A 13,364-nucleotide genomic window follows, 5' to 3' on the forward strand; every position below is an offset into this window, starting at 1 on the left:
CACACACAAAAAAAAAAAAAAAAGGGGGGGGGGGGGAGGGAAGGAAGGAAGGGACACACGAACTCAGGGGAGGAGAAGGAAAAGGTAGTGAAGACTGGTATAAATTTTACTATGTAAGAGATGGTGGTGAGATACTGGAAGTGATCTCTGATAGTACCTTACATAAAAACAAGATATATCTCATACATAAAGCGTACAACATATAAATATACACACATATATACATATGGTGAAAAGTAAGGAAATAAAAGCAATACCATGTGGGATAATGCATGAATATATATGAATGATATTGCAAAAGAGACTGAGCAATAATGCAAAAAGGGGACTGAGATGAATATACTCCGTTGCTGTAAGCTTTGTTTAAAAACTGTCACTTGAAGAAAAACAAATTGTTTTTATGAAAGAAATCACGGCATGAAGTTTTCATGTGCCAATATTATAAAATGTCATAAAAAGATGAAACATCCAATAGTTCAAGAGAAATGGGGTGGGAGAGGGAAAGGGAGGGGGTGGGAGATCACTGGTATACAGGTGTACCAATAGGATTAAAGGCAGCTCATGAAAGTTCTCCTGGAAGCACAGACATGAAAGTGGGGGGTGTCATGGCGCTCTTCTAATATCCCAAGATGGTACAAGGAATGTGGGTGGATGGGAGGGGGGGGGGGGTTATGGGGCTGCGTGGGGGGGGGGAGACAAAGTTTGGTACTGTAGGGAAGCTATAGTCCGCGGCAGCCGGCTGAAGCGTGGAGAAGCCCTGAGAGATGCAAGAAAGGAGAGAGCGGCGCCAGCTTAGTATAGTACAGGTTTATTTAACACTGTTAAAATTGGTGACTCACTGTCCGAGGTTGGGTGAGACCGGTACACAAAGACTGTTAGGGTCATCCATCTTCCTCTTCCAGGATAGTGGTCATAGGAGAAGGTGGTGAGGTTCCAGAGGTATAGCCGAGCCGCTGTGGGGCTGCTAGTTGTCACTGGCCGCGGCGGAGCATGCACAACAGGGCTCCGGCTGCCGACTTCTGATCCCTGATGGCAGCCAGTTTTTATTGAGCTGGCCGATGTTGCCCGGCATTTGGCCCATGTGTACGGGGCTTGATGGTGTGATGTGCAGGGGCTCACTAGGGAAAAACAGTGCAGCAAGGTTGGGGCGATAGGAGATCCAGTGACCAAGAGTAACATATGCCACCTTATGCCCCTTTCACACGGGCACCTACGCTAAGCAGAATCCGCATGCTCAGTGGGGATCTCTCTGCTGATCCCCCCTGAGCAGGCGGATGACAGGTCCTGTCCGCTCTGCTATGCAGACCCAGCCCATTCTCCTCTATGGGGCAATCAGATGGAAACGGACCGTCTGTTCCCATCCGATGCCATCCAATCCGATTCACTGGACGGATGGTAAATAGAACCACCATCCGTCTGTTTTTGGCGGACAGGATCGGATGGCAGCGGCTTGCCACTCCATAGAGACTGAAGGGTCCGATCAGGTCTGCCTGAAAAACTGACAGGCGGACCTGATCAGAAAGCCAGTGTGAAAGGGGCCATCGGCTGTGTGGCAGGGCAGGGAGATGATGAAAAATAATATATATATATTTTTTTTTCCATAAAAGATTCTTATTGTGAATAAGGGATTATAATGCAAAACAAAAGATCAATACATTGCAAGGAGATTACAAAATGCAATTTTTAAAGTAAGGCCCCTTTCACACGGTCCGCATTCCATTGCGGACCGTGCTCTGCTCAGCGGGGATCGATCCGTTGAGCCGGCGGATGACAGCTCCGTCTCCGCACTGGGAGGTGTCAGAGCCCCGCTGCTCTTTATGGGGAATCGGATGAGAGCGGACCACCTGTCTGCTCTCATCCGATCCCATCCGATCCCCAGGACGGATGGAAAATAGTGTTTCCATCTGTCCGGATTTCACGGACCGGATCGGATACGGATGGCAGCGGGTGTCAGCGGAGGTGTCACCGCTGACATCCGCTGCTCCATAGGACTGAATGGGGCATCCGATCAGATCCGCCTAAAAAACTGACAGGCGGATCTGATCGGACCGCCCGTGTGAAAGAACTAAGGGCTCTTTCACACGGCCGCTCCGCTTGTCCGCAAATCATCCTATTTTTTGCGGATGATTTGCGGACATAATGTAAGTCAATGGGATTGCGGATGTCAGCGGAATACCATCCGCTGACATCCGATTTTCTTCCTTTCAGTTCTGTTCCATTTTTTGGAATGGAACAGAACCCTATTTTTTCATCCGTTCAAGAAAACGGAAAGGAAGGAAAATTGGATGTCAGCGGTGTCATCCGCTGACATCCGCAATGCCATAGACTTACATTATGTCCGCATATCATGCGCAAACGGATGGGATGATATGCGGGCATACGGAGCGGATGACACAAATGTCATCCGCTCCGTGAAAAAAAAAAAAAAGTCCCACAGCGGAGAAGAAATCCGGAGTGGCCGTGTGAAAGAAGCCTAACAAAATATGTAGAACACATTATCCTTGAACTTCCATGAGAGAGCAGTGTAAAATGGGATTTAAAAATAAAATAAAATAATAACCACACTCCCCTGCACACTTACCTTTTAATCAAAGGGCGCCAGATGATGACTGCAAAAACTTCCGTCTCTCCACCTCTAGGGAAGGAGAAAGGCGGGCATTCAGAATAAGCAGTAGAAATTCCTTGCAGCACGGTTAGTTACTGCTTGTTGCAATACTCCCGGCCACCACAAGAGGCCGCCAGTTCCCCATTGGCAGCATCTCCATGAAGAAGGCCCAAAAGCCGGGGACTAAATTTTCGGATACTGCGGTAGTTCGAGCGCTCGGGGGGGGCGCAAAGCGGCAGGACATCTCATGCAGTGCACCCCAGGCGCCAGGTCGCTAATTCTAGTCGCAAATGCGACCTGGCGCCCGGGGATTTTCGAACCCTGACCTAATGGCAGTCAGGATACCATTGTCTAGCCTGTAGAGGTCTGTGCTTCCCTCCATGGATATGCCTCCCCAGACCATCACTTACCCACTACCAAACCGGCCATGCTAAACAATGTTACAGGCAGCATAATGTTCTCCACAGCTTCTCCAGACCCTTGTTACGTCTGTCACATGTGCTCAGGGTGAACCTGCTCTTATCTGTGAAAAGCACAGGGTGCCAATGGCAGACCTGCCAATTCTGGTGTTCAATGGCAAATGTCAATTGAGGTCCACAGTGCCGGGCTTTGAACACATGGGCCCACTAGAGGACATTGGGCCCTCAGGCCACCCTCAGGAAGTGGGTTTCTGATTGTTTGGTCAGAGACATTCACACCAGTGGCCAGATGGAGGTTATTTTGTAGGGCTCTGACAGTGCTCATCCTGTTCCTCCTTGCACAAAGGAGCAGATACCGGTCCTTCTGATGGGTTAAAGAACCTACTTTGGCCCTGTCCAGCTCTCCTAAGTAAACTGCCTGTGTCCTGGACTCTCCTCCATACTCTTGAGACTGTGGTGGGAGACAGAGCAAACCTCCTGGCAAGGCCAGGTATTGATGTGCCATCCTGAAGGAGTTGGAATGCCTGTGTAACCTCTCTAGCAGAGATCTCCAAACTACGGCCCTCCAGCTGTTGCGGAACTACACATCCCATGAGGCATTGTAAAACTCTGACATTCACAGACATGACTAGGCATGAAGAGAATTGTAGTTTTTGAACAACTGGAGGGCCTTCGTTTTGAGACCCCTTCTCTATAGGGCCCAGGTATCGCCTCATGCTACCAGTAGTGACACTGACCCTAGCCAAAAGCAAAACTAGAACTAGTCTGAAAAGATGAGTAGGAAAAAAAAAATTAGGTGGCCTCCCACCTGTAAAACCATTCCGGTTTTGAAGGTCTTCTTGTTGTTGCCCATTTGGTGCCCCTGTTCATTTCATTAACCCCAAAGCAGCTGAAACTGATTAACAACCCCCTCTGCTACTTACCTGACCAGATCAATATCCCAGGAGTTTGATTGACTTGATGCTATACTCTGATTTAAAAGTGTACATTTAATTATTTTAAACTGTGTATGTGTATAGATTAGAATGTACAGCGGCACCAAGAAAAAACAAAATTAACAAAAAAGTGTATTGCTCCTTGTTTACTTTCCTGTTACCCTCCCTGGCCAAAAGGGAGATGAGAAAAATGGCAAGAGGCAGATCACAACTTGATTATCAGACTTCTGGTTGCTGTGTGTATAATCTGGTTTATTAATGGCACCAGGGCATGATCCTATAGGAAATTTAGAAGGTTTATCTAGTCCATTGGTTTGCTTAATTATAGAAATAAACTTGGTGATTTTAAGCTGAAAACCTTCTTGGTGCTCTCAATAGAGAGTAAGTCTAAACCTTGGTTGGTATTCTTGCCAAGTCATAATAATCAGATAATTTGGGTTCGAGAATGGGATCTCCCCATGTTCATTTAAGTGGCCTGCAGTCCTGGGCAGAGAGTGCACTGACCAAACATGGAAAATAGTATATTGGGCGGCAGGGATTGTGAAGGACACCCCAAAAAATAACACTTTGAAATAACAAAAACAAAACTTTAATTCAATTAAAACAAACCTAGGCCTAAAAAATGTCTTACATAGTCCATACCACCGACAAAACCCAAGGGTGCTCTTTTTTCATAAATATCCACATCAAACAAGCCCCCTATAACCGATAAGAGCAGGGAACATGTAAAAATACTTGGATATGGTGGGTAGGTTCCAACTAGCCAGCGTGTTTGAAAACCTATGATCTTCTTTAGGGACAATTCAAAGAGCCTTGGTATTGAGAATCTGAAAAAATAAACCCAAATATATGTAACACCATAGAGTAAAACCGTATAGGATTGACTACTTGCAACACCCAAGGATGTGGAAAAGATCGGAAGAACAAATGTAAAGAAGTGGCCTGTGATTTACATATTAAAAACCATCCTTTTCAGTTTTGTGTGGATACTCAAGTTGGTGGGGGCAAAGAGAGGGCCAAAAGGAGGGGCCAGACAGCCAAAACAGAGATCCCAGATGTGCTGAAAAAGTGTAAGGCCCCCTTCACACGATCTAACTGATCAGGTCCGAATGTCTGTTTTTTAGCGGACCTGATTGGGCCACCAATTCTCCTCTATGGAGAGGCAGATGTCAGCCGAGATGTGTCCGCTGACACCCATCTGTTATCCGACATGATCCTCTTAAAATAGACAGATGGCGATACGTTCGCCAGCAGGTCGGATCGGAATGAATCAGATGAAAACAGACATGCTGTCCGTTTTCATCTGATCTCCCCATAGAGGAGAGCAAGACTCTGACAGGTCCGTCTCTGCACAGTGAGCTGAGACAGACCTGTCATCTGCCTGCTCAGCAGGGATCAACATAGCGATCCATGCCAAGCTAGCGGAGTCCGCCAAGCAGATCCGCTCCATGAGAAAGGGGGCCTTAAAAATAGAAAATAAGCTGTAACAAAACAAAAAACCTGAACAGAAACCTAAGTCAAAGCAAAATCAACGAAGGCATAAACAGAACAATGCAAAACAAAATTAACCAAACCTGGATCTGTGTACATTTAAATTAGAAAAAAAGGAAAACCAGGATCGGTGTACATTTAAATTAGAAAAAAAGGAAAAAAACTTAGATTATTTTTTTTTTGGATAGAGTAAGGGAGAGTTTGTTTTTGCCATCTGTGTCCCATTGGGGGAGATGTACCTTCACTTCCTGTCCCTAAGCCAAATCGGGAAATGAGAGGAAATCCCTGCAGCCTCCTATTACTTTTTTGGGGACAACCCAAAATTTGGGATTTTCTTTTACTTTCACTTTTCTATGATGATGGTGAACAGGACAAATAGAGAGGGTGAATCTCTGTAACGAGGGAACAGACCGCAAGAAAAATCCTACAGGTGATGTAATCCCTCTCCACGCTATCCAACACTAAAAAGTTTTGCATTTAGTTTTACTTTAATTGCTCCGTGACTGTAAATGCTTACACTTAAAGATATATGTATGTACTATTCTTTAAAATGTTTGCTTACATGTATCATTAATTTTTAATACCCTTTCTTAGGTTGTAAGAAATAAGCCTGTAGCACGACAAGCACCAGGAAAACGTAAATGCAACTGCCGGCAAGAAATGAGAACTACACAACTTGGGCCAGGACGTTTTCAGATGACTCAAGAAGTTGTTTGTGATGAATGTCCAAACGTCAAGTAAGTACACCTAGTGATAATGGGTGAAATTATGTTAATATGAAAATCAAAGTTTCACCTATCATTTTCTATTGAATCAGTGAAACCAGTGTATCAGCTAGTGCCTCATTGTTAGGGCTCCTGCTGATTCATTCTTTCTGTCTCTGATTTTGTTTGTGATCGCTGGAGTACCGAAGGCCATTTCACAGCATTCAGTGTGTCATACACATCTTGTTATCTGAATTAACTGATATGACATAGGGCTTTGTGATCCCAACTCGTTCTTCATTAAACTGCTCATTTCAGCACCTAAAGCCCCGTACACACACGCATTATGTCGGGAGACCTTTGCCGGTTCCAAAAAAATGGCCAACGTTCTGCCCATGTGTATGTCGGTCTGTCGGATGTGCATGCTGTAAAACCAGCAGCCGACCGACTCCCGATCAGCGCTCTCAGCCAATAGCAGAGAGCGCTGGTCAGAGAGTTCTGGCAGGGGGGGCCCTCCTCCTGTCAGAACAAAACAGCTCAGCAGGCTAGATCGCTGGACTAACTTCGCATGGTTAGTACAGCAGCTGACAGTTATTTTTTCTTCATGCAACTCGCTGGGTTGCAAAAAAAACGAGTGTGTACCCGACTTTATTCAAGCTTCCTTATGTCTATGTGTAAGCAACTATGCAGCATGAGGTGCCAATAAGTAGATGATCAGAGTTGCTGACCCGTAACAAACCCTAACCATAGTAATACAAGGATGGATCTCTGTATACGTATAAGGATCCTATACGTATACATGGTGTTGGATCTTTCTGAAAGAATTCTGTGCTCCATATTGTGTATATCAGTGGCGGCTGGTGCTCAAAATTTTTGGGGGGGCGCAAACGGAAAAATGTAATAGGCATTGCTTTGCGGCAAAAAATGCTGTAAAAAATTGCGTGACTTTGAGATCACAAAAGTGTGAAAGGGGCCTTCAGTAATCAATGTATAGTGTGCCCCCTTCAATGCAGAGTGACCATCGTGCCCCCTTCAATGCAGAGTGACCATCGTGCCCCCTTCAATGCAGAGTGACCATCGTGCCCCCTTCAATGCAGAGTGACCAGCGTGCCGTGCCCCCATTCAATGCAGAGTGACCAGCGTGCCGTGCCCCCATTCAATGCAGAGTGACCAGCGTGCCGTGCCCCCATTCAATGCAGAGTGACCAGCGTGCCGTGCCCCCATTCAATGCAGAGTGACCAGCGTGCCGTGCTCCCATTCAATGCAGAGTGACCACAGTGCCGTGCTCCCATTCAATGCAGAGTGACCACAGTGCCGTGCTCCCATTCAATGCAGAGTGACCAGCGTGCCGTGCTCCCATTCAATGCAGAGTGACCACAGTGCCGTGCTCCCATTCAATGCAGAGTGACCACAGTGCCGTGCTCCCATTCAATGCAGAGTGACCAGCGTTCCGTGCTCCCATTCAATGCAGAGTGACCAGCGTGCCCCCTTTCAATGCAGAGTGACCAGCGTGCCCCCTTTCAATGCAGAGTGACCAGCGTGCCCCCATTCAATGCAGAGTGACCAGCGTGCCGTGCCCCCATTCAATGCAGAGTGACCAGCGTGCCGTGCTCCCATTCAATGCAGAGTGACCACAGTGCCGTGCTCCCATTCAATGCAGAGTGACCACAGTGCCGTGCTCCCATTCAATGCAGAGTGACCAGCGTTCCGTGCTCCCATTCAATGCAGAGTGACCAGCGTGCCCCCTTTCAATGCAGAGTGACCAGCGTGCCCCCTTTCAATGCAGAGTGACCAGCGTGCCCCCCTTTCAATGCAGAGTGACCAGCGTGCCCCCCTTTCAATGCAGAGTGACCAGCGTGCCCCCCTTTCAATGCAGAGTGACCAGCGTGCCCCCCTTTCAATGCAGAGTGACCAGCGTGCCCCCCTTTCAATGCAGAGTGACCAGCGTGCCCCCCTTTCAATGCAGAGTGACCAGCGTGCCCCCCTTTCAATGCAGAGTGACCAGCGTGCCCCCCTTTCAATGCAGAGTGACCAGCGTGCCCCCCTTTCAATGCAGAGTGACCTGCGTGCCCCCTTTCAATGCAGAGTGACCAGCGTGCCCCCTTTCAATGCAGCATTTCGGCCAATCGGGAAGCGGGTCTCGGACCTGATGGAGTCTGCAAAAGACCTGAGACTGGGACGGAGATTTGTCTTCCGACAAGACAATGATCCAAAACATAAAGCAAAATCTACAATGGAATGGTTCACAAATGAACATATCCAGGTGTTAGAATGGCCAAGTCAAAGTCCAGACCTGAATCCAATCGAGAATATGTGGATGTATATATCTCACATATATATAAATTATTTTGTAGACTTGTAAATGAAGAAAGGACTTTAGAAGTGGAGATTGAGCCTGGTGTTCGTGATGGCATGGAATACCCTTTCATTGGAGAAGGTAACTACTGTGTTTTAATTATGTTGTTTTTTGTTTTTTTAACATTTTGTCCTTTTTACTAATTGTTATGATTATTTTATTTTTTGTTTTTTAAGGTGAACCACACATTGATGGAGAGCCAGGTGACTTGCGTTTTCGAATCAAAGTTCTCAAGTAAGGAGATACTGCATTCCGATGACTAACTAAGCCCAATTGTAGAAAAAATAAGCTAGATCTACAGGGGGTGCAGGAAACCTATGTCCAATCACAGCTGGTAACATGTACTTAGGTAATAGATCAACAGGGACTTAGGTAATAGATTGAGGAAAAAGACCTCCAAGGTGGTTTTCTCTGAAATACTGCCTGTACCTCGAGCCACACCAGAGAGGTAGAAGGAGATTAGGGAACTTTAACAAGTGGCTGAGGAATTGGTGAAGGAAGGAGGGGTTTGGGTTCCTGGAGAACTGGGCTGACTTCTCAGTCGGCTACCGGCTCTTTAGTAAGGATGGGCTGCACCTTAATGGGGACGGTACAGCTCTTTTGGGGAGAAAGATGGCCACCAAGTTGGAGGGGCTTTTAAACTAGGAGACGGGGAGGGCTCAGAAGAAGAATCAGTCAGGAGGGAGCAGAGGACTGAAGGCAGTTGTAGGGTCAGCAGCGACAGTAGGTCCACAACGTCAATTGGCAGGTCTGCGCGGGAAATTCTCAGACCAAACAGGAATAAACATAACCGCCAATCGCGTTTTAACTTCTGTAAAACTAAGAGGGGTATATGCTAATGCCAGGAGCCTAGCTAATAAAATGGATGAGTTGGAAATGTTAGTACATGAGGATGACATAGACCTTGTGGGAATAACAGAGACTTGGTTCGACCCCTCACATGACTGGCTGGCCAATATCCAAGGGTATTCGGTGTACCGGAAGGACAGGGTAGGAAAAAGAGGGGGAGGGGTATGTCTCTATGTCAAGAACAATATAAAGGTGATAGAAAGGAGTGACATTACGGATGGGATGAGCATGGATTTAGAATCTGTTTTGGTTGAACTCCATAGGGAAGGAGAAAAGGGGAAAGTAATTGTGGGGGTTTGCTATAGGCCACCTAACCAAGGGGAGGAGGTAGAGCTGAAATTTTTAGCACTAATGGGTAAAGTGGCAAAATTGGGATCAGTCATCATATTGGGGGACTTCAATTATCCCGACATTGACTGGGATGAGGGGATTACACACTCACGGAAGGCCAGTCTATTCACGGAAACCTTACAGGATAATTACATGTCACAGTTGGTGGATTCCCCTACCAGAGAAAACGCAGTCCTGGATCTATTGATCACTAATGACTCAGACATAATCTCGCAGGTAGGAGTCCAGGACAACTTGGGCTCTAGCGATCACAGGATGATCACATTTAGTATAAATAACAATATAACAAGGCAAGTGCGGAACATAAGAACCCTATATTTCAGAAGGGCAAACTTTCCAAAATTATACTCCTTGATGGAAAGGGTAAACTGGGACCAAACCCTGGGATCACTGACCACAGAGGATAAATGGGAATGCTTTAGGAACATATTAAGAAAATGCATCTTGCAGTGCATTCCTATGGGAAATAAATTTAGAAGAGACAAAGCCAAACCTGGCTGGCCAAACCGTAGCGTCAAAAAACTTATTAGGGGAAAAAAATTGGCCTTCAAGAAATATAAATCAGAGGGCACAGTATCGGCTTTCGAGCAATACAAGGAGGCAAATAAGAAAAGTAAACAAGAAATCAAGATGGCTAAAATCAACTTTGAGAGACAAATAGCGGAGGATAGTAAAAAAAAAAAAAACAAAGAAATTCTTTAAATATATCAACAGCAAAAAAACTAGGGCAGAGCATATTGCACACATAATCAACGATGATGGGAGGATGGTTACAGAGGACACTGAAAAAGCAACCGTGCTGAATGCTTTTTTCTCGTCAGTCTTTACACAGGAAAAGGAGGGGTACATTGACCATGACTGTATGGTTAGTAGTAATACATAGGACTTGCCACTATGGCTAACAAAGGGTGAAATCAGGGAAAGGCTGGATAAACTTAACACAAACAAATCACCAGGCCCGGATGGTGTACATCCGAGAGTACTCAAGGAACTCAGTAAGGTTATATCTAGACCACTGTTCCTGATCTTTGCTGACAGTATTAGGACAGGAGATGTACCAGGGGATTGGAGGAAGGCTAACGTGATTCCGATATTCAAAAAGGGCCAGAGGCATATCCTGGGAAATTATAGGCCTGTCAGTTTGACATCACTAGTATGTAAACTACTGGAGGGGATGATAAGGGACTATATCGTAGAGTTTGCTAAAGACAACAACATCATCAGCGGTAATCAGCACGGGTTTACAAATGGGGGTTCTTGTCAAACCAATCTCTTAACATTCTACGAGGAGGTGAGCTAGATAGGGGCAGACCAGTGGATGTGGTGTACTTGGATTTCGCTAAGGCGTTTGATACAGTTCCCCACAAGCGCTTAATTTATAAAATAAGGTCTGCAGGTATCGACAGCAGGGTTTGCTCTTGGATACGGAACTGGCTAAAAGGGCGTGTCCAAAGGGTGGTAATAAACAGCGCATACTCAGACTGGTCTGAGGTAGTAAGCGGGGTGCCCCAGGGCTCAGTCCTGGGACCAACCTTGTTCAATTTATTCATAAACAACATTGAGGACGGGATCAGTAGTTCATTATCAGTTTTTGCAGATGACACAAAATTGGCCAGGGCAATAACTGCACAGCATGAAGCAGATATCCTACAGAATGACCTGGACAAAATAACGGAGTGGGCAACGACATGGCAAATGAGGTTTAACGTGGAGAAGTGTAAGGTTTTGCACTTGGGGACTAAAAACATAAAAACACAATACACGTTAGGAGGGGAACCGTTGGGGGAATCAAAAATGGAGAAGGATCTGGGAGTCTTGGTTGATGATAGATTAGGCAACAGCATGCAATGTCAAGCGGCAGCTGCCAAAGCCAGCAGATTATTAGCATGCATAAAAAAGGGATGTATTCCAGAGATAAGACTATAATCCTTCCACTTTATAAAACTCTGGTCCGACCGCATCTGGAGTATTCTGTCCAGTTCTGGTCGCCAGTCCTCAGGAAGGACGTGTTGGAGCTGGAGAGAGTCCAGAGAAGGGCAACTAAACTGATTAGGGGATTGGAGGACCTTAACTATGAAGAGCGTCTGCAATCCCTCGATTTATTCTCCCTGGAGAAGAGACGTCTGAGGGGGGACATGATAACAATTTATAAATATCTTAATGGGGATCTCAGCTTAGAAAAAAAGCTGTTCTATCGAAGGGATTGCATGAGGACTCGAGGACATACAATGCGATTAGAGGAGAAGCGTTTTAACCTCAGGCAACGAGGGGGGTTCTTTACTGTTAGAGAATTCCACAATCTTGTAGCCCTATCACAAGAGGTGGTTTCTGCGGGTAGTATGGTGGCTTTCAAAAACTCTTAGACTTACATCTCAAGGCTCAGAACATTAAGGGCTATGTGAGATGATTACAGCCACACACACCTACACAGGTTGAACTGGATGGACTATTGTCTTTATTCAACCTCACCTACTATGTAACTATGTAAACACAGAAGGTGCCAGTAATCTGCTCTCCTCGCCTCACACTGACAGAATGTGAGGAGAACTGATCAGTGGCTTTTCCTTAAAGGGGAGACCTGTACAGGTAATCAAGAGAAATGAACATCAGTGCCCTGATTATCAGTGAAGCCCCAACAGTGCCCATCAGTGATGCCAGTCAGTAATGCCTATCGGTGCTATCATTGCCCATAAATGCCACCTATCAGTGCGGCATATTAGTGCATTATATATATATATATATATATATATATATATATATATATATATATATAATATATGTCTGTACAATATATATGTATGTATATATATATATATATATATATATATATATATATATATATATATATATATATATATATATTACTTATATATATTAAATATAATTTTATACAAGATTTTGTGACAGAAACAAAGAAAAAAAATTTTTTTTTTTTTTTCAAAAATTTTCAGTCTTTGTTTTTTTTTTTTTTTACCAAAAAATAAAAAGACCAGTGATGATTAAATACCACCAAAAGAAAGCTTTATTTGTGGGGAAAAAATTGGCCTGGGCAGGAAGTGGGTAAAGGTGCCCAGTATTGAAGTGGTTAATGGTTACATTTTTACAAATGGACATGCTAAGCATCTAAACAGTTAAAAATTAAAAGGAGACAATAAAAGCATATAGGTTCTTGTGGGAAGGGATTAAAGCAATCCAAAAGTCCTCACTCTAATCAGTGCCTAGCACAGTAAAGTCTTCTTAAAATGGAAAGTATTAATTTTTCTCATTTTGTCACATATCTCAAAAATAAGAGGATAATTCCTCAATTCAATGGGAAAAGTCATCGCCCCTCTGTCTAGATGCACATTTAGAACCGCTGGTGTATAGTGCAAATATACTGTAGCCTAATATACAGCCATTCAAATTGCAAATAGATGTTTCAGGCTATCATGCCTTCATCAGTGCAGTGTGTGGAAAACTTGATGTCTGTGGAGTAGGGTCCCCTTTGTCCTAAAATTAGAAATTCTTCTCCTATTTTGGTATATGTGATGGAATGAGACAAATTACTTTTGTTTAAGTAGGCTTTACTGTGCTGAAATAAAAAGGAGAAATAGCAGATATCCTAAGAATTACCAGGATATCAGTGGTGGACCAAGATCATCAAAGATATGCAAA

The 13,364-nt window shown here is 44.8% G+C and overlaps 1 protein-coding gene across 1 annotated transcript in view; it reads left to right on the top strand.

The window, feature by feature from the left end:
• The window catches only part of DNAJB11 (DnaJ heat shock protein family (Hsp40) member B11), a 68,665-nt gene that overhangs the window by 42,355 nt on the left and 12,946 nt on the right, over nt 1-13,364 (top strand). Inside the window, exons 5-7 of the mRNA XM_082260571.1 lie at nt 6,045-6,187; nt 8,509-8,591; nt 8,687-8,744. Coding sequence (XP_082116697.1) covers nt 6,045-6,187; nt 8,509-8,591; nt 8,687-8,744 — 284 coding nt within the window. The remainder of the gene's footprint in view (nt 1-6,044; nt 6,188-8,508; nt 8,592-8,686; nt 8,745-13,364) is intronic.

Source organism: Pelophylax lessonae, assembly GCF_965119305.1.
Source record: "Pelophylax lessonae genome assembly, chromosome: 6".
Taxonomy (NCBI): Eukaryota; Metazoa; Chordata; class Amphibia; order Anura; family Ranidae; genus Pelophylax; species Pelophylax lessonae.